Source organism: Dipodomys merriami, unplaced genomic scaffold (assembly GCF_024711535.1).
Source record: "Dipodomys merriami isolate MVZ:Mamm:240054 unplaced genomic scaffold, mDipMer1.0.p SCAF_128, whole genome shotgun sequence".
NCBI classification, from domain to species: domain Eukaryota; kingdom Metazoa; phylum Chordata; class Mammalia; order Rodentia; family Heteromyidae; genus Dipodomys; species Dipodomys merriami.
The window spans coordinates 1365148-1392757 of NW_027202582.1; the positions used below are offsets into that span (position 1 = coordinate 1365148).

A 27610-nucleotide genomic window follows, 5' to 3' on the forward strand; every position below is an offset into this window, starting at 1 on the left:
GTGTGGATAGCCTGGCTGCTTTTTCAAGAGCTGGCTGAAAGAGGCAGCAAGGAGAGGAACTGGAAGAACAGGGGCAGCAGTAGCACCCAGGAATTCAGAAGGCCAAAGGATGGAGATGGGGACTCCAGATGCAGTTTCTGGAGGTTCCCAAACTGGCCTGTGAACTTTTTTTTGGTCAGCTGTGCGGCCTGAACTCTGGGCCTGGGCGCTGTCTCTCAGCTCTTCAGCTCAAGGCTAGCACTCTACCACTTGAGCCACAGCGCCACTTCCCAGTTTTCTGGTGGTTAATTGGAGATAAGAGTCTCATGGATTTTCCTGCCTGTGCTGGCTTTGAACCACGATCCTCAGATCTCAGCTTCCTGAGTAGCTAGGATTACAGGTGTAAGCCACTGGCACTGGGCTTTCTGTGAACTTCTTTACAGAGATTCTGCTAAGAAAGGCAGTCTTTTTTTTTTTTTTTGGGGGGGGTCCGGTCGTGGGGCCTGAACTCTTGGCCTGGGCGCTGTCCCTCAGCTCTTCAGCTCAAGGCTAGCACTCTACCACTTGAGCCACAGCGCCACTTCCGGCTTCTTTTTTTCTGTTTATGTGGTGCTGAGGAATCGAACCCAGGGCGTTAAGCATACAAGGCCAGCGCTCTACCACTGAGCCAACTTCCCAGCCCAGAAAGGCAGTCTTGATGTGGAAAAAGGAACTGAAATTCAGGAACCCTGAGACACAGCCTTGGGGACTGTGGCCAGTATTGGGTCTCCTCATCCGAAAAATGAAAAGCAATGATTCCCTACTAACAAGAGTGGGAAAAACTCCATGTGGGTCGTAGATGCCCTGAATAGTGCACTAGTAGCCTTCCAGAATCAAAAGGTCAAATGGGGAACTTCCCACTACCCATTCACTCCACCGAGAAACACACACTTTCTAGGGACAGGCTTGACAACTGTGTGCTAGAAGGGCATCATCAGCCTGGCCAGGCTTCAAGAAAGAAATGGAAGTTGTGACTCTTCACACTACAGCAGGAAAGTGGCACTGGATGGCGGGGGGGGGGGGGGGGGACGACGACACTGGAGACACCTGTGTCCACTCAGCTTCCCCCAAGAAATAGTGCAGTGCAGTTAGCCTGCAGCAGGGTAAAGGGCTGGGCTCTCTGGGGACCGTGGGGTCACTGACCTTTGGTTGGCTGGTGCACATCGCCGGCTCCTCCTCTCCCGGCCCCCCCCTCGGAGAACAGTAAGGACCCTACTGGAGAAGCAGAATTGGGGAGTCAGGCACAGGGGCTTCCCAGCCAGTCCCATCCCAGCCTTGAGGTGATGGAGGGCCCTCTCCAGGCCACAAGTGCTGCTTGCAGACACAGGCGCGGGGAGGGGCTGCCCTGGGGACTCGTTTGCCTTCAGGGACCCACAGACCCCCATCAGATTCCTGACCACCAACTCCCACCTTTTGCCCACAGTTGGGGGGAGATGGTGGAAGAACAGAAGGGCCAGCATCCAGGCCAGCCCTGGGCCGCCGGAGACTCCCGCATGCTCTCCTGGCCCCTGCCTCCCCGAGACTTGGGCTCTCCCACTTCGCTCACACCTTCCCCTGGCTCAGGATTCACATTCATCAACTTGTTCAAAAAGCCTGACTCCAGAAGTCACCTTGGAGTTGCCCAGCAGAGGATCCCTCGTCTGCTCTGTGCCTCTCCTCCCTCTGCTTACCCTGCACCTGCTCCAGTCCCTCACTGTGGGGTTCTGTGGTTCCACTGTGCCCACAGAAAGGCCTGCGCCCATCGAGAGACATACCAGCTGGGTAGAGCTCACCAGGGCTGTGGGAAAGCCTTCACCCTGTTTGTCATCACCCAGGCCCCTGCGCCAAGCCCCACAGGTGCAAGTTATCACGTCCAGGTCCTAGGCTGGTTTGAGCCTCACTCACCCTGCCAGGGAGCATGTGCTCTTGGCGCCTGGACTCCCTCAGACAAGTGTCTTGTTGCCAGAGCCACAGGATGGCTTTAGGACAAAGGGAACTCAGGGATGAGGGGGAAAGTTCCTACGTGGGCTCTTACTCCAACTCCATTCCCAGATCCCCAGAACTACCACTAGAGTAACATCTGAGCTGCAGAAGTTTTTTTAAGAGGAAGGGAAGGATTTCTGGATCCTCCAGTCAGGGGTCCTCATAGATGTCTATGGTGACTGAGCTACCTGGGGCTTCCTCCTTCCCTACACTTCTCAATGTAATTTCACATCCCTGCAAGAATCCCAGGCCCTTACATCCCCAGATCTAATGCCATCCCAAATTTCAGACATCTCTGAGACTCTCTGCAGCCCTGCTTTGGTCCTCTGTGTTTCCTTGCCTACAGTCAAGGACCTCAACCAGTGCCTTTGTGGACCGACCCTGGCTGAGGGCCACACCTGGCAGACACAGCAGCGCCCAAGAGTCAGGAAGGTCATCAAGATGGAGGACAGGGAAAGTGTGGAGGGCAGAGCTGGAGGGGATCAGTCAGGACTCCTGGGTTCTGCCTCTGGGTTTGCTGCCCCTCAGTGCTGAGAATTGAGGTCGGCATCATGCACTCTTAGGCAAACACTCTATCACTGAGCCAAAGCCCCGGGGCTTTGAAGGTGGTGAGGACTTGGCCAAAGGAAGGCTCAAATTAGAATGACTAGTCCTAATCATACCATCTATTAGGCCTGGGCAATCACTAGCAAGTCACTTCTCTCTGGTTTTCAACATTGTCATCTGTCAGGCAGGGATAAGAGTCATTCAAAAGATACAAAGTGAGCTGGGCACGGGTAGCTCACACCTGTCATCCTAGCGACTCATGAGGTTGAGATCTGAGCATCATAGTTCAAAGCCAGCCTCAACAGACAAATGCAAGACACTCATCTCCAACTAACCAGCAGAAAGCTGGAAGTAGAGGCATGGCTCAAGTAGTAGAGTGCCATCTTTGAGGGGGAAAGCCAAGCATGAAGACAAGGCCCTGAGTTCAAGCTCCAATACTGGCACACACACACATACACAAAAAGAAAAGCCTGTTTCATCATATTCTGAGTCAAGCAGATGGGTCCTTTGGAGAAACATGTTTCTCCTGCTTAAGTGAGGGCTGCTTATTCCAACCCCAGAGACACCAGCGTCAGGAGAGTGGAGGACCTCCTTCCTGATCCTTAATACAGAATCATAGAGAATAGACACTGGGCTTGGAGTGAAATCAAAATCCAGGGCTACACTTTTAAAGATCAGTAAAATACAAATCATATTTTAAAATAAACAGCAAAATGCAGGGTTGGGGTGTGGCTCAAGGGGCAGAGTGCCAGCCAAGCAAGCAAAGCCAAGCAAGCACAAGGTCCTGAGTTCAAAACCTCCAGTACTGATTTAAAAAAAAATACAGGGTGAACACACATGGTGGGACACTGTGAAAAGGCAGAAGTCCTACACCTCCAACCCCCCCACACACACTTTTTTCCCTCTTCACTCCATTCTGGGGACAGGGGTCTCCCAACATCAGGAGGGGAGGTGGGGTACGGCTGCCTGAAATCCCTTCTCCAGCCTAGGCCCTTCTCTTTTTTACTTGGTTTTATAGAAAGGAAAGAATGGTGAGAATGAGTGGAAGGAAATAAAACACCACCGTGAGAAAGAAAACAAGTGAAATAAATACACTACCAGGAAAACGCAAAAAAAAAAAAAAAAATGACTGGAGACAACGGCAGGAGTTCAAACATCTCTTGATGTCAGAAACCAAGGTGAGATGAGGGTGGATGGAGTGAATCGGGTGGGTGGGGAGGGAGCGCACAGACAAGGACCAACCCCCCACCCCCACCCGGCACCCCTCAATAAAATAAAGAAATGGCAGAGGAAGGAGGGAGGAAAGGAAGGAAGGAAGCTGGACAGGTGGAAGAGGGAGAGGGGAGGGAAAAGAACAGAAAATCCAGGTGCAGGCTGGGAGCAATCCAATCCAATCCAAACCAAACCAAAACTTCAAACCATACCTTCGCTGTTTAACGTCAGGTGAGCCGGACCTTGGAAAAGGGAAGGAGAGAAAGGAAGAAAGAAAAAAAAAAGAAGAAAAAAAAAGAAAGGAAGGGGAAAGAAACAAAGAAAACACGAGTCATCAAAATCAGCCAGAGAGAAGGAAGGAAAAAAAAAAAAAGCTTTTGCTGCCACAATTTAAAAACCCTTTTTAACTTGTGACAGACATCGGGGGAGAGCCCCCAGCCTAAAAGCTGAGGGAAGGGGCCCGATGCAGAAACAGAGGGTAGAGGGCAGGAAAAGGGAACAGAGAGAGAGAGAGAGAGAGAGAGAGAGAGAGAGAGAGAGAGAGAGAGAGAGAGAGAGAGAGAGAGAGAGAGAGAGAGATAAAGGGGTGTGGGGCAGGGGGGAGACCAGAGGAAGATGGGACAGGAAGTCACTGCAAAAGGGGAGAGGAAATTTTGGTTTCTTTTTTTTTCTTCTTGCCGGAAAAAAAAAAGGAAAAGGAGGAGAAGCATGAGGCTAGGAGAGTTGCTTTTTCCTTTTTCTTTTTTTCTTTTTTTTTTTTTCTTCCGGGAGGCGGAGAGAAAAAAAAACGGTCAACGAGAAAAACGATTCGGATGGAGGAGAAAATAAAACACGACACAAAAAAAATCAAAGCCACCTGGAGAGAGAGAGAGTGTCCTGTTAGCGTGGGATTGAGTGGGCAAAGGGACCTCCAATCCCACTCACGTACACACACCCCCACTTCCCCCCCCCCCGTCAGCCCCCAGGAAAGGTGGGAAGTGGATATGAGGGACCTAGGCCTAAAAGGAAACTTGCACAAAATTGTCCTTATCTTTCCAGCTACCCTTTCCTAAGCCCCTCTATGTGGCGAGCCTGTACCTCTGTACCCCTAGGTTATAAAAGGAAACTGGAGCTCCTAAGGACAGTTGGAGAGGAAGCAGGGAGGGGGACAGTGAGTGGAGGGAAAGTCTGGAGCAAAATTAAGTCATGGATTCTTCCCCAAGGAGGTCTGGGAGAGCGCAAGGGCACAGGTCATGGACAGCAAGGTCCAAAGACAGCATCCAAGACTCCAGGGCAGGAGGCTCTGCTCTCAATCCTGAGTTGCCCTGCAGATCCCCTTTCTCTGGCCAGGACCTCTCTGAGAGGATCCAAAAACTGAATTTGGAAAATGGAAAATAGACGACAGCAAAATCTGTTTGGCTCTCCCACCAGGATTGCCTAGACAGCCCTAACCTAACCCACCTCTCCCAGACCTAACCCTTCCCTCCCAGACCTGACCCATCCCTCCCAGACCTGACCCACCCCTCCCAGACCTGACCCAGCCCTCCCAGACCTGACCCATCCCTCCCAGACCTGACCCACCCCTCCCAGACCTGACCCACCCCTCCCAGACCTGACCCAGCCCTCCCAGACCTAACCCATCCCTCCCAGACCTGACCCACCCCTCCCAGACCTGACCCATCCCTCCCAGACCTGAGTGGGGAGAGCCCAGCTCACTGGACCAGAGTCCCAATCCCCAGAGAGGCTGCTGGTGCCAGGCACACAGCTGGGCTGAGCCCCCTGGGCTCCCTGAGATGACCAGCCCTGCCTCCCTGCTGTGGGGTCTAGTTAAGTAGGAACAGCCCTACCAGGCCTCTGTTGTGCTAGGAAACCATCCCAGCCACTGTGGTGATGAGATGTGGGCCCCGGGGCCAGAAAGGAAGCAAGGCTAAAGACCTACAAGGGTCTCTGGGGCACAGCAAGAGCCAGGATGCCTGGGACCAAGGAGAGAAACAGCAAGGAATTGAGAAGGGTCAGGGTGGGAGGACAAAGAGCAAACAGCTACTCCGGAATCCTGGCGCCTCTTCTCCTCATCTCTCTGAGATGGCATTCATTCTTCCCCACCTATATATATGTCCCGAGGAGGAAGAGGAGGAAGAAAAGGAAGAGGAGGGGAGGAGGCCACAGCTGCTGGGGGCTGCCTCAAGACAGAAGAGCTCCTGGGAGGGATTACACTCACAGCACAGGTGGGGCCACCTGAATCTGGACTACTTTCTGACTCCTTGCTTTGAATGGCCCCCACCCTACCTCAGACTCTTCCCAAGAAAGCTACCAGCACCTTCTAACAAAACCCTAAACAAAAAACCCAGGTGCAGCTCTGACCCTCCTCCCCCTGTCAGCCGCAGCCTTGCCCTGGAAGCAAGGTCTTGGAAATCCAGGTTTCTGCTGCCCTAGCCTAGCAGCCAGAGGCCCCTCCAACCCACCGGCTGTCCCCCCTCAAGTCTGACTACTGTTGGGGGGAGTGGCATCTCTCCCCTCCAAGACCCTTCCACTGCCCAGCTCCCCGCCAGCCTCATTAGCATGCCGCGCTCTCCCTCTGTCACCACGGCAACCAGCTGCTCAGCTCCCTCAGGCATGACAGCGCCAGCCATCTTGGTGAGGGGAGGCCAGTTCCCTTCCTGTCTACCCCTGGCTCAGCCCCAGCTGGCAGAGGGCCCCTCCCTAAAGCCTGTTCCCCCCACCTCACCCCATCTATAGTCTGTGCCTTCTCCCGGTCTCAGCCCCACTGGGGTGCTCGCAACCCTCATCCACCTGTGGCATCGGCCCCTCCTCCCACCGCCCAAGAGGCTGGCAGTGATGGATGGCGCTGCCAAGGGTCCTTCCTAGGGCACTCTATCTGGCTGCTTCTGGGTCTCCTCTCCTTGCTGCAAGAGACGGGGGGTGGGGGGGAGCGGGGGAGGAGGCGCCTGGCAGGCAGGGGGTGCCAAGTAGGATGCCCAAGTTCCCAGAGAAGCTAGGCCTCAGGCACAGTAACCCAGTGTCTCTGGCATAGAGGGATGGACCTGAGAGATTGGAGGGGGGACTGCGGTGCCAGGAAGGAGGGCATCCTGGGAAACCACCACCAAGCCCACTTCTCCACTTCTAGTCTTACCCCTGACTCTCCTACCGAGCCCTAGAGAGAAGGCCATGGGAAGGAGAAAGACCGCTACGGGCCAAGATTAGGACTTATATGTGCAGACACACAGACATGGCACAGAGACAAACAGAGGGAGCACAGATCTGAACACACACACACACACACACACACACACACACACACACACACACACACACACACACACACACACACACACACACAGAGCCTTCCAAATACACCCTGCCCAGCCACGGACATGCAGCTCCAGGCAGTGCCCATCTAAACTAGATCAGCAAGATGCCCCCCAAAGAAATGGTAGGTGTCACCCATAAGGTCTCAGGCCTATTGTCCCCAAAACCCAGCCTCCCTTCTAGTCCCTGTCTATACTCCCTTCCTCTGAAGCCCTCCTGCCTTTTTCTCCTGTCTTGCCCCGGCCATACCCTCCCTGAGCTTTTGCGGTCTGCCTCTCCCTCTCCAGTCCTTCTGGCCCCACCTCTTCACTTAGCCCTTTACCCCTCTCCCGGCTCTCTGCTCCTTCCTTCCTCCTCAGCCACTCTGCTCCCCCCTCTTTCTCTCTCCCTCTTCCTCCCTCCACCTCTTCTTTGTTCCAAGGAGACATGACATCAAGAGCAAGTAAAAGTCACATCAGCACTAAATCTTATCGCCAGCCCTCAGAAGGCTGCGTCCAGCCAGACAGAGTCTCTCTCTCTCTCTCTCTCTCTCTCTCTCTCTCTCTCTCTCTCTCTCTCACACACACACACACACACACACACACACACACACAAACACTGACACAGAGATGCAAACATAGATGTGGACACATGAAGGCTCAGCAGCTCCTAGAGGCACACCACAGAAGACACAATACGTGAATGTGCAACACACACACAGATACAAAGCCATGCTATGTACACACAGGTGTTGAGCCACAAATGTGTGTGGCACCCAGAGCTACATCAGATCAGCAGAGAGGCATGAACATGTGCTTACACAAATACACGGGCATGTGCACACGCACGCACACACATACATACACAACTGCCTGCTGGGATCAGGAGACTTAAGGAACCCCAAGAAGATGACACCTCTAGGGGGAGAAACAAGACAAGCCATTGGCACTTCGGGGAAAAAATGAGTTCCACTACCACACAAGCAAAGAACGCTGGCTTCTCCTGGGGCCATGGGGCTCCCCTCTGCCCCTCTCTGTGACCGTGGGGCTCCCCTCTGCCCTTCCCTGTGACTGTAGGACTCCCCTCTGCCCCTTGGGGCAGGGCTGGGCCCAGGGAGCTGAGCATCCCACAAGTCCTGCCCTCCCAGGTTGGGCCAGATGGTGACTGGTTGGTGGGCTCACGTCACGCCCACTCTGCTCCTTTCTCTGTGAGATCCCTGCAGCCCAGCCTTCCTGTAAGAACTCACGCAGGCTTCCCGCCCCTGATGTTAGACTACTGCAGAGAAGGAAAAGCAACAGAGGGAAAACCTAAAGCTAGAAGGAAAGGCAGAGAGAATGTCAAGAGCCCGCAGACCTAGAGAGAGAGGTCCAGGGAAAGAGCCCTGAAGGGAGAGAGGGGAGGACAAACACCAGAGAGAGAGGGCAACCAGAGCAGGTGGGGAGAGAATGAACATAGACCCCGGAGAAAGGCAGGCGCCCACCCTTGCTCTGGGGCTGGGCCGAAGGAAGAAGCTGCCTGCTGTGCCCTCCCAGCCATGGGCAGCGCTGGCAGAGCAGAGGAGCTGCCCCCACCCCGCCCACCCGCCTGCCCTGTCCAGGGCTCCACACTGCCCGCGCTCTGTGCCCCGCCTTGGCCCACCTCAGCCCCACCGCAGAAGCATGGCTTTCAGGACAGCAGTCAGCCCTGCCAACCCCACCCCCAGCAACGTGGCCCTTCTCTCCTTCCTAAGCCGGGCTGGGCAAAATGGTGTCTACCCACTCACTCTGGGACACTTCCGAGTTGTCAGCTATGACCTTCCCAGCAAGGAAAAGGCAAGGGCAGAGGGCTGGGGAGAGGAGTGTGGGCAAGGGGAAGGGCATGCCCCCTGGGGGCAGCTCCCCCCACCAAGCCAACCAAGAGGAAGCTGGGAGGACCCCAGAAAGCCTTCCCCTGCGGGGCCCCAAACATGAGCAAGGGAGTTGCTGTTGGGCGGTGGATGATACCCCCACTCATGGACCCCCCCCCCATGGTGACAAGTGCACCACCCCAGTGCCACAGAAGCTCCACTCACCTTCTATGGGGTGCTCCTCTATAGCCAGCGAGGTTCAGAGAAAGGAGAGGTAAGGAGAGAAAAAGAAAAGGAAGGCTGTTAGCAAGCGCCTCACCAATAAGTGCTCCAAAGAGAGGGAGGGGCCCCGAGCCCACCCAGGCCCTGGTGGGAACAGCTCTGCTGGGGACAGAGAGGTGACACTGCTGCTCCCCGGGATGGGGGCACCACACATGGTCATCCCCTCCATACATGTCACCCCTCGCCTCTCAGGGCAAGGGAAGTGACCAGACAAAATCAAGCAGACAACAGAGGAGGGCTCAGGAGCCGCAGCCAGGCTCCCGGAGTCCCCAGAGGAGGCTCCTTCCCCCTTGCATTCCACAGCGGCATCTCAGAGACAGATGGGGACACACTCACACCACAAACCATCTCCTGAGACACACTCACGCTCAGTGACACACTGACACACATAGGCGTTGAGCAATCAGTGATTCGTGCCGTTCTCACACAATTCGCCCTGGAAGCCTGGGCACACCAGGATCCAACTTGCCACACCCACCAGGAGAGAAAGGGCTCCACACACACACAGATCTCTAGCACAGGCAAAGCTTTGAGATCCCACCTCAACACCACAGAAAAAGAAAACGCTGGGCACCAATGGCTCCTGCCTGTAATTCTAGTTACTCAGAAGGTGAAGATCTGAGGATTGAGGTTTGAAGGCAGCCTGGGCAGAAAAGTCTCCGAGACTCTTATCTCCAATTAACCAGTAAAAAGCCAGAAGTGGAGGTGTGGCTCACATGACAGAGTGCCAGCCTTGAACAAAGAGAGCTAAGGGAGAGTGTCCTGTCCCTGAATTCAAGTCCCGCTACCAGTGCCAAATAAAAGAAAAAGGCAGCTGGGCACTGGTGGCTCACGCCTGTAATCCTAACTACTCAGAAGCTGAGATCCGAGGATCACGGTTCAAAGCCAGCCTGGGCGGAAAGTCCTTAAGACTTTTATCTCCAATAAACCACCAGAAAACCAGAAGTGGCACTGTGGCTCAAGCGGTAGAGCACTCGCCTTGAGCTGAAGAGCTGAGTGACAGCACCCAGACCCGGGGAGTTCAAGCCCCATGACCAACAAAAAAAAGAAAAGAAAAGAAAAGAAAAAAAGCAAGAAAACACACTGCCCCAAACTGCTGTATGATGCCCATCCAAGTCACTTAATGTCTCTGAATCCCTTCCCCAAAGCTGAGAGGGTGGGAGATAGTTTCTGAAGCCACTCTGGGCTCTGCTTCTATGATTAGGATTCTGATTCTTAACCACCAAGTGAGGCAAAGGGTCCTGGGGCTGGATGGCCACTTCAGCTGTAAAAGGAACCATGCCACACCCCCTGGCGTCAGCCTTAGCTATTAGGGCTTTCTGAGCCTGGCCTTGGGGAGCACCAAATGGGTAAAGAGAGAAGGTAGGAGGGAAGGAGGATGGGAGCCACTTCTGCAACTAAGCTACAACTCCTCAAGTAGGCTGCATCCCAGCCTGCTTTATAAGAGGACCAAGGTGTCTGGCTCCCAACACGTCACATCCCCGCCTACTGGGAGCTAGCAGATGAAGGAAAAGGCAGAAGAGAGAAATAACAAATATCCCACCCATGGGGAAAGGCTCTTACATGTGTGCAGGCCCGGAGATCACAGGTGGATGCACTCTCCCCATGCCAGCGCACATGGCCTCCCCCACACTCCCCCCCACAGGCCCATTTTGTGTTATTTGTTCATCTCTCCTGGGAGAGGAATAACTACACTGCGAGAACAAATACTGTTATCATACCTCATACCACCCCCATATACAACATGGCTGAAAGCAAACATCAATAGCTGCATAGCAATCGAATACATAATATTAGATACATTCCCATCCCGTTGTCCCTGTGAGAGATGAAGACATACACACACACACACCGCCCCGCCATGAGCCAAGTTCCCCTTTCTGTCTGTCCTCCATTTCCATCATGCATACATACACATTTCCTTGTATTACAAACACCTTTACAACACAGAGCTTTTTATTCTTATTTTGTGTTTGTACTAGGGCTTGAACTCAGGGCCAGGGTGCTCTCCCTTAGCTTTATTGCTTAAGGCTAGTGCTCTACCACTTGAGCCACACCTCCACTTTCAGCTTTTTGCTGTTTAATTGAAGCTAAGGGTCTCACCATGGACTTTCCTTCCAGAGTAGCTAGGATTACAGGTGTGAGCACTGGTGCACAGTGAACACAGAGTTGTTGTTTGTTGTGGTGGTTTTTCAATCTGACAACTAAAGCCCCCAAAGCTATTTATACAATGCTTTTCTCAAATGCACAGAGTCATAACCCATTGTGGAAGGGGCAGGCCAGGCTAGTTAAGGGGGCTTTCCAAGGACTGCTGCGTTGGGACTCTTTGGTGCTAAGACCAACGTCAGCACAACCTGCTCACTAGCACCTGTGCAAACAAGGAGTCACAGACATTTCCACATAATCCAACACGGCAGACACTTCAAAAGAAATCTTCCTAGCTGGCAGGAGCATGCATTGTGCGATGCTCAGTCAGCAAGCTAGGTGAGCTGCTGCCTTCTGAGGGACAGCACGTGGGAGACCCAGGGACCTCTTTTCCTGGCTGTTCCTTGTGGTCTGCTGGCCCGGCCTGCGCCCCTCACCTGCCATCCCAGGCCCCGCTAGGCTTGCTCCCCTGCCCTCACACTTCTGTTTTCTTTCTCTCTGCTCTCCTTGGTGATAGCTCACTTTGGTGGCTTAGGGACTCCCAACCCCGTGTTTACAGCTCTGGTCTCTTCCCTGAGTGACAGTCTTGCATCCCCGCCTGACTGCTCCGTCATTGCCTAGACAGGTCTAACACCTCAGCTCTACCGCTGAGGCCATGTTCGACATCCCGCTCCTGAAACCAAGTGCCCATTCCCTGAGTTTCATAAAGCCACGGCCGATATTCTCTGAGCTTTCACTACATGCCCTACGCTACCAGGCGCCAGGGGCTCCACTTAACCATGTGCCAGGCACCCCGCAGATCCTCACGTGCATCGTCCATCAGCCGCATCACACTCTAATGAGCTCAGTGGGGTCTCGTCTCTCTCTCTCTCTCTCCCACACAGTAGGGGAGACACGCCCTGGGGAGGGGGGTCCCATCACCTCTCCTTTCACTGCCAACCTGGGTCAGCACAACTACAAGCTTACCCTACATGCTTGGTTTTCCCAGCCTCCTGCGGGTTGGTGCCCTGCCCGGACACACCCATGTGATCCACACACAAAGCTCCAAAATGTTTAGTGAGCGTGCCTCAAATCTCGCTGTGTGTTCGCAGCCCCACCCCCCCTTCTCATCTCCCCCCCATACACCTAGCTGCCTCCAGCAGCCCCAAGCAGGCGTGCTTACCCGCGCTCCAAGACAGGCCTCAGAGGCTTGCCCCAAGCTCCCTCCCGGCTCATGTACTCTGACCAGTTACTAGGGATTATGGGTCCTAAAGCCCCCCCCCCCCCAGGCCTGTCCCTCACCTGCTCTTCTCCTGGGAGCATGAATGAACTTCTTAGAGGACCTCCACACTCCACCAAATTGCTGCAACCGTGGCACCGCCCTGGTGGTAATGATCCATGACTTCTCGCTGGGTTTTACCCAGAAAGGTCCAGGCTTCTCAAGAAAATCCTTTTGAAATCAGACAGTGCCTCCCTCCCATCTCTTTCCTCCAACAGCCACACCCAGTTTCTGGCTGCATCCCTAGTAGGCCATGTTTCTGCACCTGCTATTCCCTAGGCTTGGACACACACACACAGCAGTCTAAGATTGATGCTTCCTTTAAGATTCAAGACAATACACATCTAGGTGTCAAGAACATACACAAGAGTAGCTAGCCTCTTCCACGTCAGCTGTAGACATGTACGCTCTATTACTTTGTGCTTATTGAAGCTATATTGCAATTGTGTTTTCATGCCTGCTTCCTGACTGAACCATGAAAATATCCAGGAGCAAAAATAATGTCTTGTTTGTCTCTATCTCCAGCTACTTACAGAATTTCTGATTAAGACAATGGCATTCCTGGGCTGGGAAGGTGGCTCAGTGGTAGAGTGCTTGCCTTGCATGCATGAGGCCCTGGGTTTGATTCCTCAGCACCATGTAAGCAGAAAAAGTTGGAAGTGGCGCTGTGGCTCAAGTGGTAGAGTGCTAGCCTTGAGCTGAGAGACAGCGCCCAGACCCAGAGTTCAGGCCCCACAACCAACCAAAAAAAAAGACAATGGCATTCCTATGTTTGTTAGGTGAAAAATAAAACAATACTTCACATATTAATCACTAAAGTATGCCTGGGTCTTTTTTTTTGTCCATCGTGGGGCTTGAACTCTGGGCCTGGGCACTGTCCCTGACCTCTTCAGCTCAAGGCGAGTGCTCCACCACTTGAGCCACAGCACCACTTCCAGTTTTCTGGTGGTTCATTGGAGATAAGAGGCTCAAGGAAGGCCTGGGAAGGTGGCTCAGTGGTAGAGCGCTTGCCTTGCGTGCCTGATGCCCTGGGTTTGATTCCTCAGCACCACATAAGCAAAAAGAAAAAAGCCGGAAGTGGCGCTGTGGCTCAAGTGGTGGAGCACTAGCCTTGAGCTGAAGAACTGAGGGACAGCGCCCAGGCCCAGAAGTCAGGCCCCATGACCGGACCCAAAAAAAAAAAGGGTCTCAAGGACTTAACTGCCTGGGCTGGCTTTGAACTGTGATCCTCAGATCTCAGCCTCCTGAGTAGCTAGGATTACAGGTGTGAGCCACCAGCACCCGGATTATCTTAACATGCAGTTTCTTCCACCCACTGTTACTAATACATGGATACAAATTACAATTACTCTTTAAGATGAGGAAACCAGCTTGTGGTTCACGCCTGCAATCGCAGCTACTCAGGAGACTGAGATATAAGGATTGTGGTTCAAAGCCAGCCTGGGCCAGAAAGTCTGTGAGACTCTTATCTTTAACAAGCAAAAAGCTGGAAATGGAGCTCACTAGACTTAAAAAAATAAGGGAGCTGGGCCCCAATGGCTCATGCCTGTAATCCTAGCTACTCAGGAGGCTGACATCTGAGGATCACGATTCAAAGCCAGCCCGGCAGGAAAGTCCTTGAGACTCTTTTCTCCAATAAACCACTAGTGGAGCTATGGCTCAAGCGGTAGAGCACTGAAGAGGGCAGAGACAGCGCCCAAGCCTGGAGTTCAAGCCCCACGACCAACGGAAAAGAAAAAAAAAAAAAAAAGCTAAGGGACATCACTGAGGCCTTGAGTTCAAGCCCCAGTACTGACACCAACCAGAAGGAGGAGAAAGAGGAGGAGGAGGAAGAGGAGGAGGAGGAGGAGGAGGAGGAGGAGGAGGAGGAGGAGAGAGGGGAGAGGGGAGAGGAGGAGGAGGAGGAGGAAGAAGAAGAAGAAGAAGAAGAAGAAGAAGAAGAAGAAGAAGAAGAAGAAGAAGAAGAAGAAGAGGAGAAGGAGGAGGAGGAGGAGGAGGAAGTGAAGGAAGAGGAGGAGGAGGAAGAGGAGGAGGAGGAAGAGGAGGAGGAAAAAGGAAAAAACCAAGATTCAAAAAGCAGAAGTAACATGTCAAAGGCCACACTGATGGTGAGAAGCAAAGTTTGAATCCAAATCTGTCTAACTTTAAAACCTCTGGTGGGATACATTCTTGGTCAGAAAGTCAAGCCTTCTAGAAGTTTCTTAGAAGCCTAATCTATAGTTTTATAGCCAACCTGGTCTCCTCACTAAGCCCTGTAGACCACTCAGCTCACACACCCCTGTATTCCTACCAGGAAAACCCTGCCTTTCCCTTTCTACCCCTGAAACTCTCTGTCATCCTTTGAGGCTAGCCTTGCCCACCCTCCTCCTTCAAGCCTCTCCTGACCACTAGACATAGTAAGCCCAAGTAGTCCTTATTGAGCACTTAGAATAATGCCCAGTACATGCTAAAGGAACTCTGCATACTCGTCCTGCAGTCCTTATACATTATTACTTTCATTTTACAGAGGGAGACTGAAGAGCACCAGGCGTTGGTATATTTTCCAAGTTCACACAGTGAGCAGGTAAGTAGCAAAGCCAGGACTCAAAGCTAGCAGCCCATGCTCTTAACGGTTCTGTCACCTTTCCTTGGAAGCACCTGGGAACAGCCCACAGGAAGTCCCATTCTGTCTGGAGCCCTTTCCACACACGGGCAGTCAGGGCCACGGGTGCTGTGTCAGCACTGACAGGAAACTCCATGGGACATGACCGCATTTACTTAGGATTTTGTTGTTGTTATTGTTGTTTCTGTTTTGGTGTCACTCCTGAGGCTTGAATTCTGGGCCTGAGCTTTTTTGCTCAAGGCTGGTACTCTACCACTCCAGCCACAGCTCCACTTTTGGCTTTTTGTGGTTAACTGGAGATGAGTCTCACAGACTTTCCTGCCTGGGCTGGTTTCGAACCATTATCCTCAGATGTTGGCCTCCTGAGCAGCCAGGATTACAAGCATGAGCCACTGGCACCTGGCTTCATTTACTCGGCTTTTATACACAGGGATCATAGTTTCTCTGCCAGCAGAGATGGTATCAAGACGCCTTGTCTCACCTGGAATGAACTCAGGGTCCCAGCAGACTCATGATCAAGTACAGTGATGATGACAGAGCAAAGGAACAAGTTCCAAGCTGCCAAAACACGGTTCTATCAGGTCCATCTACTGTGACCATAATGTTGGGGGCCAAGTTCCAGGGTTTGAACTCAGGGCTTCATGCTCACTTGCCTTGCTTGCTAAGCTGTCATGGAACCTTTGAACAGACCACCAGCCCAGTTTTTTTGCTGGTAACTTTGGAGAGAGAGTCTCACAGACTTCTCTACCCAGTCTGGTCTCAAACATCGATCCTCCAGATCTCAGCCTTTGGAGTAGCTAAGATGACAGGCATTAGCCACTGGCAACTAGCTAGTGCCACACAATTCTAATTTGGGAAGGCTAATTTTCAAATTAGCCAGAGAGAGAGAGAGAGAGAAAGAAAAAGAGTCAGGCTGGGAATGTGGCTTAGTGGTAGAGTGCTTGCCTACCATGCATGAAGCCCTAGGTTTGATTCCTCAGTACCTCATAAATAGAAAAAGCCAGAAGTGGCGCTATGGCTCAAGTGGTAGAGCGCTAGCCTTGAGCAAAAGAAGCTCAGGGACCATGTTCAGGCCCTGAGCCCAAGCCCCAGGAGTAGGAAAAAAAAAAAAGTCAGTTGCTACTGCCCTTAGGATAACTCTTCTAAAAGCAAAGATGGAAAAATTAGAAAAAGCTGGTGTAAGAACTCAAAAGCTGGTCTGGGAAGGTGGTTCAGTGGTAGAGCGCTTGCCTTACATACATAACGCCCTGGGTTCAATTCCTCAGCACCACATAAACAGAAAAAGCCAGAAGTGGCACTGTGGCTCAAGTGGTAGAGCCCTAGCCTTGAGCTGAAGAGCTGAGGGACAGCACCCAGGCCCAGAGTTCAGGCCCCACAGCCGGCAAAAATAAATAAATAAAAAATAAAAAAAATCAGAACTCAAAAGCTGGGTTTGAAGGCATGTCTCAGTTGATAGAGCACCAGCAATGAATGAGCAAAACATCAGGTACTGAGTTCAAATCCCAGTCTTGCAACAACAAAAAGAAAGAAAAAAAGAAAAGAAAGAAAAAGCACAACAGTCAAGCACCATTTCGAGCCAGGAAAAACCCTCAGTGAAGGACGCAAGCACTCGGTAAGTCTAGTATAATACCTGAGGGGACACTTGACCTCCCCAAGTAGCTGGGAGAAGTTAAATCACACGCCAGGTATCGTGCTTAAGGGAGGCAGAAAGGTGTGAGACATATTTTGAAAGATTCCCTTTACAATGTTCTCCCCTCCAGCCCTGCTCTCCTGAGCGAGTTCCTCCCCAAAGACAGAGGACTCCGCTTCTCCTGCTCTAGCGCCCCTGCTGCTCTCTGGCCTGACACCTGCAGGTCCAGGGGAGTTAGGGTGGTAACTGGTTTCTAATGAAACCCTACCCCTCACTATCCCCCCGAAACCAAACTCAGCTGTTCAACAGATGAACTGATTTTTTTTTTTTGGTTGTTTCCTTTTGGTGCCAGTCCTGAGGCTTGAACTCAGGGGCTGGGTGGTGTCTCTGAGCTTTTGTGTTCAATCTAGCTCTCTACCACTTGAGCCACCGCTCTGCTTCTTTTTGTTTGTTTTGTTTTTTTAATTACAGATAAAAGTCTCATCCACTTTCCTGACCAGGCTGGCTATGAACTCGACCCTCAGACCTCTGCCTCCTGAGTAGCCATTGGCGCTAGGCCACACTGTTTTTTGGAGGCAGCAGGAAGTCAGGTAGGAAGCAAAGGCCCTGGGGTGAGCTCTAGGCTCAGAAATCAACTCCAGTATTTCTGAGCCTCCCTCTAAACATCTGTAGAATGGAGTCTCCCTCAGGAAGGGATCGTGAAGACTAAAGATAAAACACCCAGGGCACTTAGCAAAGTTACTAGCTACAAGGCTCTTCGCTCCTCCTTTAACCCTCCATCCGGTTCTCCAGTTCTTTCTGGGTTCTAACTCCACCTTTGCTATTTCTTGTACCTTTTGATGACACTCAGGTTTGAACTCAGGGCTTCACACTTGCTTGTTCTGCTGGCACTCCACCACTTGAGACACACCTCCAGTGTGGCTTTTTGCTGGTTACTTTTAGATACAGAATCTCTCCAACACTTTTTCTGTGGCTCACCTTGAACCTCAGTCCTCCAGCTCTAAGACTCCTGAGTACCTAAGATTATGAGTGAGCCACTGGCACCCAGTACAACCGTTTTTTTTTTGAGATAGGGTCCCATTTTGTGCCTGGGTCAGTCCAGGTGACTATCTTCACTGGTGCTTCCCTGCATTGCTGAGATGACAGGCATGTGACACTGGCTATTGGTTGAGATAGAGTCTTAAAAACGGTTTGTTGCCAGGTGCCAGTGGCTCATGCCTGTAATCCTAGGTACTTAGGAGGCTGAGATCTGAGGACCGTGGTTCAAAGTCAGGCTGGACAGGAAAGTCTTTGAGACTCTTACCTCCAACTAACCACCAGAAAATCAGAAGTGGAGCTGTGGCTCAAAATGGCAGAGTGCTAGCCTTAAGCAAAAGAGCTCAGGGACAGCACCCAGGCCCTAAGTTCAAGTCCCACAAGCAACCACAAGAAAAGAAAATATTTGTTTGGTCAGGCTGGCCTCACGCAAGGATCCTACAGTCTCTACATCCCAAGTAAGTAGGATTATAGGAATGAGCCGTGGTACCTGGATCTTTTACTGTTTCTGCAGCTGTTCCTCTCCCCTGCCTCTCTCTCCTTTGGGATCTTGTACACAATTCTCATCTTCTCCTTGGCCATTCCACGCAACCCCAGAGCTTCAGATACTTTCTTTCTGCACATGTAGTTCCCAGAGCTACATCCGCAGGCCCACTTTCAACTCAAAGCTCTGGTCTTACAGTTCCCACCACCACATCTTTGTCAGACACATGCACTATCTCATCCCTACTTTAATCCCCTTCCTGACTTCCCCCTTCCCTCTCACCCCTCCTCAGCCCCTTCCCTCTCACTCCTCCACCCCCTTCTGTCTCACCCCTCCTCCCCCTTCTCTCTCACCCCTCCACCATCCATCTAGGCAGGCACACTGAGGTCTCCTGTTCTCTGCGTTCTCCCCTCCCTCCCCACAGACAAAAGGCAGAGCCCCTCCCGAGCAGCGTCCATCTCAGCAATGGCTCCCCACCACTGCAGCTGCCAGGATGGCACCACAGCTGCCATTACCCTTCTTGGCCACTCTCCAAGCCAACCAAGCTTTAGGGCCTCAGAAATCTCTTACCCAAACGATCTCCTAAATGCCATCTACGTCTGCCCTCTGCAAATCCCTCCATACCTCACTCCCAGCTTCCTAACATAGCTCCTAACTACCTTGTCTTACACCTGATCAAAACTCTCGTGAGCCAGCCACCAGCGACACACGTCTGTAATCCGAACTGCACAGGAGGGTGAGATCTGAGGATCACAGCTCAAAGCCAGCAGGAATTTCTATGAGATGCTTATTGTCAATGAACCAGTAAAAAGCTGTAAGTGGAGGCATGAATCGAGAGCTGGAGTCCTAGCTTTGAGCCACAAAGCTTTGGGACAACGCCCAGGTCTTCAAGCCCCCTGGACTGGCATGGAGATTTTATTTTATTTTTTTTGGGGGGGGTCTGGTCATGGGGCCTGAACTCTGGGCCTGGACGCTGTCCCTCAGCTCTTCAGCTCAAGGCTAGCACTCTACCACTTGAGCCACAGTGCCACTTACGGCTTTTTGCTTTTTGCTTATGTGGTGCTGAGGAATCGAACCCAGGGCGTCAGGCATGCAAGGCAAGCACTCTACCACTGAGCCACTTCCCAGCCCTGGCATGGAGATTTTAAAACACACACACACACACACACACACACACACACACACACACACACACACACACACACACACACACACACACACACACACACACACACACACACACACACACACACACACACACACCTCTTGCGGTTGCATATACCAGTGCCTGTGCCAATGAGAATTCACTAAATGTTGATTCAACAATTTGCTACAACCTGGCCTCAACCTGCAGCCCTGCTGTAGATCTCATTCTCTTCCCTCTACTGCCACCCCCCACCCCCCACCCTGCTATTGTTGATTCCCCTGCTTGGAGTCATCTCCCCAAGCCACGCTTGCTAGTCAGTGCTTAAGGACAGTCCTAAATAGCATGCCTTTCATAAACCCATTCATTACCAGTCCCCTCGGCTTGTAAACCCTCCTTCCTGGAGACTCCAATAGTACTTAGCTTATAATAACTATCATTTAATCATCACTAATTATGTCCTAGACACTCAGTTATCACAACAACCCTATGCAATAAGCATCCTTATTTATCCCCATTTTACAGATAAAGAAAAATTAATCTAGTGGGGCACCTGTGGCTCACGCCTGTAATCCTAGCTACTCAGGAGGCTGAGATCTGAGGGTCATGGTTGAAAGCTAGCCCAGGCAGAAAAGTCCATGAGACTCTTCTCTCCAATAAACCACTCAGAAAACCAGAAGTGGCACTGTGGCTCAAGTGGTAGAGTGCTCACCTTGAGCTGAAGAGCTGAGGGACAGCTCCCAGGCCCAGAGTTCAAGAGGCCCAGAGTTCATGACCGACCAAAAAAAACATTTATTCTAGTGGCTCAGGCTAACTCAGGAGGCAGAGATCGGGAAGATCTTGGTTCAAAGCCATCCCAGGCAAAAGTTCATGACACTGTATCTCAACTGATAAGGTAAGCAAGTGGCAAGCACTGGTCATCCACATAGAAATTGTAAATAGGAGGGTGGGCTTGGATAAGACTCTCATCCAGATCTGAGCTACAGAGCATGTAATTTAATCATTAAGCTGCATGATCTCCTAAGACATCTCAGGGCATATACCACACTCTGTTGTGTTGTTACTGTGAATTTTGTTTGTTTATTGCTAGTATGGTTGAGTAGCTTTACCTGAAATGCTGAGGACTAGCAAAGTCTCTGATTTGGGGAGGATTTGGGAATATTTGCATATATCTCTATGTATCTGTCTTTAGATCTATCTTTAGATACAGGCAAATATCTCTTTTTAGATAGGTAGACAGCTCTGGGAATAAGACCCAAGTCTAAACAAGATATTCATTCCCCTACCCTTTCTTTAGATAGCGTCTCCCTGTGTAATCCTGGCCAGCTTCAAACTTGCAATCCTCCTGCCTCCACTTCCCATGTGCTAGAATTACAGCCATGATTTGCACCATATGCTTACAATCTGAAGGTAATTTTATACAGTATCTTCCCTGTGTCTGCATTTTGACCCACAACACTTCATATGACGTCAGTGGTGGAATTTTTCACTTGTAACCTCATGTGAGCCCTCAGAAAATAGCAGTTAGGTGTCACTGGCTCACAGTTGTCATCCTAGCTACTCAAGAGGCTGTGAGACACAGAGATCTGCCAGCCTGGGTAGAAAAGACTGAGAGACTCCATCTCCAATGAGCCAGCAAAATGTTAGGCTGAAGGTGTGGCTCAAATAGTCAAGTGTCAGCTGTGACAAAACAGATTTTGGAGCATTTTGAATTTCAGATTTTTGGACTGAAGATGATCAACCAGTATTTGCCCAGTACTGTTCAGTGTACTTTACATGAATTAGCTAAGTTAATTCTCATAATAACTCTATGAGATTAGTATCATTATTATCACATTTTTTCAATAAGGAAGCTCAAGTTGAAATCCACTGCCCAGGCAAACTATTTGTGTGTGTGTGTGTGTGTGTGTGTGTGTGTGTGCGCGCGCGCACCAATCCTGTAGCTTGAAGTCTGGGCCTGGGAGCTGTCCCTGAGCTTTTATTTTTTTTGTCAGTCATGGGGCTTGAACTCTGGCCTGGACGCTGTCCCTCAGCTCTTCAGCTCAAGGTTAGCGCCCTACCACTTGAGCCACAGCTCCACTTTCGGTTTTCTGGTGGTTTATTGGAGTTAAGAGTCTCACAGACTTTCCTGCCCAGGCTGGCTTAGAACCGCAATCCTCAGATCTCAGCCTTCTGAGTAGCTAGGATTACAGGTGTGAGACACTGGCATCCAGATGCAGTATATCCCTCTTTCCTTCCTTCTTTCTTTCCTTCTTTATCCCTCTTTCCTTCTTTTTTTCTTTCTTTCTTTCTTTTTTCTTTCTTTCTTTTTTTGTGCCAATACTGGGACTTGAACTCAGGCCTCTCGCTTGACTTTTGGCTCAAGGATGGCACTCTACCATTTAAGCCACGCTTCTATTTCCAGCTTTTTGCCAGTCAACAGGAGAATTTCTTAGATTTGTCTGCCTACGCTGGCTTCACAACACAGTCCTCTGATTTCAGCCTCCTGAGTATTTAGGATTATAGACATGAACCACTGGCACCTGACTCAGTTTCTTCTTCTTAACCATTCACTGGTCTGTCTTTTATCTACTTCCTCAATTAAACAGTGAAGTCCTGCAGCAGAGTCCACCCTGACTGCCACTAACAAACCTCCAAGATGCACATGAAACATGTGTTCTGCCTCCCTGTAGCACATGAATCCAACCCAGGTCTCGCACACACCTGCACATCCTTCCCTGACCACTTCTTCACATACCAAGGTGACATGAGGAAGCAGACACACAACCCGCTGCAGAATCCCAGCCTACTCTCTCCCAGCTTTGGCAGACACACCGAAGCAACCACTTAAACTGAGATCTGTCTACAGTTACATGTGGCCAAATCTCCACCCCCCACACACACACACCCAAGAGAAAGAAAACAAATTTCCTGGCATGGAGGTTCTCAGTCAGTGGGTAAACCCAGACCCTGGGAAGGCAGAGGAGATTCCAAAAAAATCCACAAATCCATATGCACACCAAATATCTGAAGGCAGATGGGTACATCTTGCATACAAAACTAAAACTATTTTTCTAATGTATATTTTATCAACTACAATAGAGAACCTAACATCAACATCATCTAAAAGCTTTTCTGAATTCATAGGAGCTTTGAGTCATTTATTTTCCCCAATAAATAGATATAAAAAGAATAACTACTACTTGGAAGAGAGACTGTGAATTACTGACTTTTTAAAATGTCCTCAATTTCAAAATAAGGTTGGAAACAACTCAAAGCAGAAAATAATGTGACTCTAACTTCCAGAGGAGTCTGCGGACTCTAGCCCCAGAAACCAAACCTGTTCCCCTCCAAGTCATTCTGCCCTCACCCTAGTAACCAGCAGTGAGACCATGCCCTTCCATCTTGACTAGATAAGAATGTACTACTAAACGCTGGGCACAACTGGCTTACATCTATCTGTAAACCTAGCTATTCAGGAGGCTGAGACCTGAGGATGGCAATTCAGACCAGCCTAGGCAGGAGATCTGAGGATCACAGTTCAAAACCATTCCAGGCAGAAAGGCCGTGAGACTCTGATCTCCAATTTTTTTTTTTTTTTGGGTCCAGTCATGGGGCCTGAACTCTGGGCCTGGGCACTGTCCCTCAGCTCTACCACTTGAGCCACGGCGCCACTTCTGGCTTTTTTTTCTTTTTGCTTATGTGGTGCTGAGGAATCAAACCCAGGGCCTCAGGCATGCAAGGCAAGCTTTCTACCACTGAGCCACCTTCCCAGCCCTCTGATCTCCAATTAACTACAAAAAAAAAAAAAAAAAAAAAAACCTAGAAAAAGCACTGTGGCTCAAGCAGTAGAGCACTAGACAAGTAAAAAAGCTCAGGGACAGCGTGTGGGCCCCAAGTTCAAGCTCCAAGACCAGCACGCGTGCACACACGCGCGCGCGCACACACACACACACACACACACACACACACAGAGAATGTACTAGAAGTGAATGAACACAGGGTATTACAAAAGCTGCCTAGGAAATAAGAATGGAGGAGCGGACCTGTCATCTCCAGATACACTCAGTGTCTGCACCCCCACAGCCACCCATAATATATACCTGAAAATATACACATGCCTATTTTCATGTACATATATGGCCTCACCTTTATTCTCCCAAATGCTTATTAATATCTCTCCATTCATTCCACAAATCTTTATCAAACACCCACTAAGTGCCTGGTACTATATTAGGTGGAGAGAATACAAAGATGAATAAAAACACATCCTGCCCTTTTGTCATAGACAAAGCAGCACCTCAACAGATCACACACCAAGATACACACACACACACACACACACACACACACACACACACACACACACACACACCATACCCAGACACCCATGTCCCTGAGAGCTGTCTGACATCCACCGAATCTCTCTCTCTCATTCACATACACACAAAATGGGTCACAACACAGCTGAAAACTATTCACCTGATGCACATCCCCTTCATAGACACAACCATCCCCCTCACACACAACAACTCAAATACAGCTTGGGCGCTGTCCCTGAGCTCCTCAGTTCAAGGAGAGCACTCTACCACTTCAGCCACAGCGCCTCTTCCAGTTTTCTTATTGGAGATAAGGGTCTCACGGACCTTCCTGCCCGGGCTGACTTTGAACCGTGATCTCAGATCTCAACCTCCTGAGTAGCTAGGATTACAGGCATGAGCCACCAGCGCCCGGCTCAAACACATCTTAAGACACAACCATACAAGTGTGTGGTTACTGGTTTACTGGCTTACTGGAGCCTCTGGCCAATGGGTATTTTCACAATGACCAGGGTGCCTCTGAGTGCATTTTCATATGACTAGGCCCAATTCAGCCACAGTGACAACACAGACCTGTTTCTGTAATCTCTCCATAGTTCAACAATCCGCTCCATCAAATTTTCTTAAGAAGCTTAGTGGGGAGGGGTTAAAGGAATTAGAGAACAAAGCTAAAGACCTGAAAAGATTCTTTACAAATTCCAGGTATCTTACTGAGGACTCACATGCAAACACATGCACCTTGGTGCCTACCTACACATTTAAGCACACATGTGAATTCATGCATACTGCTCACTAAACTAAGACCAGACCTCTGCCAACAAGCACTACTATTCAAACTACCATTCACACCTAAACACACTGCCAGACTCGTGGGCCTCTGCAAAACACGTGGTTTCACAGTTTAGGGAGCACCTGAGTTCCTTGGAGAAAAGGAGAGAAGGTGTCAGATTCCTTAATACACACATTTCCTGAAGATGTAGCCCACAACCTTGTGCAAACAATCCTACAAAAACAATCCCAAATCCCTCCCAGGTATTCATCAAAGCACTATCCAAACAACAGAGTTCTCATACCTAGAGCCACACCTGCAGACTAGGCTCCTCTCAGGGCCTGCAACCATGGGGACACCCATCACCACAGCCACCCTGGCCTGTAGATACACACTTGCACATACACACTCCCCCAAAGACACACACATACATACAGAGTGACCCAGACCTTCTAGGAGTACTGGGATCAGGGAAGTCTGACTACACATATCTGCTGGGGGAAAAGCTACTAGTCTCAAACTGATGAGGTAGGGCCTCACCCTACCTGCCCAGACAGACCAAATTGAAAGAGGCGCCTAAAAGTCCCTCCTCCCATCATCCCCAGCAAAAGTCACAACCAAGCCTAGCTCACCCAAGGCTCTCCACTGGTCTCGGCCAGACACACCCCCCTAAAACCTGGGGTGCTGATGGGACACGGCCTCCAACACCTCCCTCTCATCTCCCAAATACATATTCAATCCCATGTTCTAGAGTTCTAGCAACCCTTATCCAGAGCAGTGATCCTCGCCAGAACGCCATGCTCCTAAGGCTTCCGATTTCTGACACAGACACTTCCCTTCTTTCACCGAGAGAGACGACCTGCCATCTTGGCCCCTCACCCAAACTAGTCAGCTCCTACTCAGGTCTCTCTCTGGTGATTCGGTAGTGAAAAACAAACGCTCAGCTCCGGCCCTCTGGGCCTCGTGGCCAATGGGACCACTTTTGCCGTCCCCACCCCCATGCGGGCTCCGTCCAGAACTCAAACGCGGTGCTCAACCGGCCCTTCAGCAGCAGCACCTCGCCCAGTCCCTCGGAGGCCACGCCCACTCTAGACCCGCCCACTCTGAACCCGCCAATGATGGCCCCGCCCGCGACGCCCGCTCCCCACGCTGTCTCCCGCAGGCCCCGCCCCCACCAGCCCCTCAGGACCGGTACCCACTGAACTCCAGGACTCACTGGCCACGCCCACGGCTGCGTGCCTCGCCCGCCTTCCGGCCGGCTGCTTAGGGACCGTGCTCTCCCTCAGACTCGCGCGCTCCAGGGCGCCTCCCTGGGATTTATCCTTGCACGCCCAGGTCCCGCACCCCGGGACCTCCGCCCTCCGGGCCCCCAGCCCCAGGCGCAGGGCGTCGGCTCCCCCAGCCAGGGCTCACCTTCACTGCAGAACTTGCCGCCGAAGCCCGTGTGGCTGCAGTCGCAGCCCACCTCGCCGGGGGCCAGCACGGTGCAGAGGCCGCCGTTGGCGCAGGGGTTGCGCGCGGGCGCGCACAGCGGATCGGCCGCGGCGCCGCGCAGGCCCTGGCTGCCCAGCAGCGCGGGGGGGGCGCTCGCCCAGCTTCAGGTTGGCCAGGAGGCCGCGGAAGGGCGGCTCGTACTTGACGGTGCTGAGCGTGAGCGCCGAGAGGCGCACGTCGGGCGGGATGCCGCCCACGAACAGGTCGCTGGCCACCTGCATCTCGCGTCGCTTGGAGCGCACCTCCGCCGCGCGGGCCTCGCCGTCCACCGCCAGCGCCGTGCGGCGCGCGTCGCGGGTGAGCAGCACCATGTGCCAGCGGTCGTCGGCCACCGGCGTGTCCAGCTGCAGCGTGGCCGGCTCGGCGCACGAGAGCGTGAAGCGCAGCCGCAGACGGCCGTCCACCAGCAGCAGCTCCAGAAAGTCGCAGTCGCCGCCGTCGTCCAGGTAGAGCAGCAGCGCGCGCGTGGCGTTGGTGCGCAGGCTGAAGCTGAGCTCGCCGCTGCTCGCCGCGCCCGCCCAGCGCGCGTAGCGAGCCCACTGCCCGGGGCCGCCGCCGAACTCCAGGCCGCGCGCGCCCGCCGCCAGCGCCAGCAGCAGCAGCAGCAGCAGGTGGGGTGGCGGCCGCCACCGGCTTCCGGGTGCCATGCCTCTGGCGGCCCCGGCGCCGCCCGGCCCCCGGCCCCGCTCGGGCTTCAGAGCCGCGGGTGCATGGGGCGAGGCGGGGAGGGGGCCGGGCGCCCCTCGCGCCGAGCGCGGCTCCCTCGCCGGCTCACAGTGCCATGGGCCCGGCCGCAGGACGGGGCGCGCCCAGGCCCAGGTGCCCCCGGGCGGCGGCGGCGGCGGCGGCGGCGCGGAGCAGCCCCTCCCCCGCGGCGGGCTCGGAAGCAGACTGGGGAGGGACGCCTGCAGGGTGAAAGAGAGAGGAAAGGTTGACATGGGGTCAGGTTCTCCCCTCAAACTAGCAGATGACCACCTGTTTCCCTTTAGGACTTTCAGGAGCCGACCCTGACCTGCAGAGGTTCGCAAGGAAAAGACACCCTCAATGCTAGGCGCCCGTGGCTCACACCTATAATCCTAGCTGCTCAAAGAGTGAGACCTGAGGGTCGTGGTTGGAAGCCAGCTCAGGCAGGAAAGTCTGTGAGACCCTTAATCTCCAATTAATGAGCACAACACTGGAGGTGGAAGTGTGATTCGAGTGGTAGAATGCCAGCCTTGAGCAAAAAGCTAAAGGACAGCTGAGTTCAAGCACCAAAAAAAGGAAGACACCATCGCAGACGGAAGTGCTGGTGGCCCATCACCTGGGGAGAGATGGCACTCACTAGGGGCATTATTGGTTCGAGATATGGACAGTTGGGGAGGTGAGACCTAGAGTCCAGTGGGAATGCAACTCAGCTGCCCTCACCTGAATCCTCTTAAAGAACCCTGGTGTCAGGACCAAGGCCAGCTTCTAGGGGCGTGGCCTGGCTTAAGAACTCTTCCAGTTGGTGACTCAGCCCCTTCCTCTCTGAGCCACCCAATCTGCAAGTAGCTCCCAACTCCAGCCACAAATCCCCCTTGAACACTCTTTCTCTCTCTTTCTCTCTCTCTCTCTCTCATCAGCTCTTGATGCTGGATAATGAAGTTGCTAAATAATTCATTGG

At 52.1% G+C, this 27610-nt stretch overlaps 1 protein-coding gene across 1 annotated transcript in view; it reads right to left on the minus strand.

Annotated features, from left to right (window-relative positions):
• Window positions 1-26615, minus strand: part of LOC138824271 (neurexin-2-like) — a 105747-nt gene extending 79132 nt beyond the window's left edge. Inside the window, 5 exon segments of the mRNA XM_070018009.1 lie at window positions 1162-1233; window positions 3951-3980; window positions 9053-9070; window positions 25888-26056; window positions 26058-26615. Of these exon segments, the coding sequence (XP_069874110.1) occupies window positions 1162-1233; window positions 3951-3980; window positions 9053-9070; window positions 25888-26056; window positions 26058-26615 (847 nt within the window).
• Between the last annotated feature and the right edge of the window lie 995 nt (window positions 26616-27610).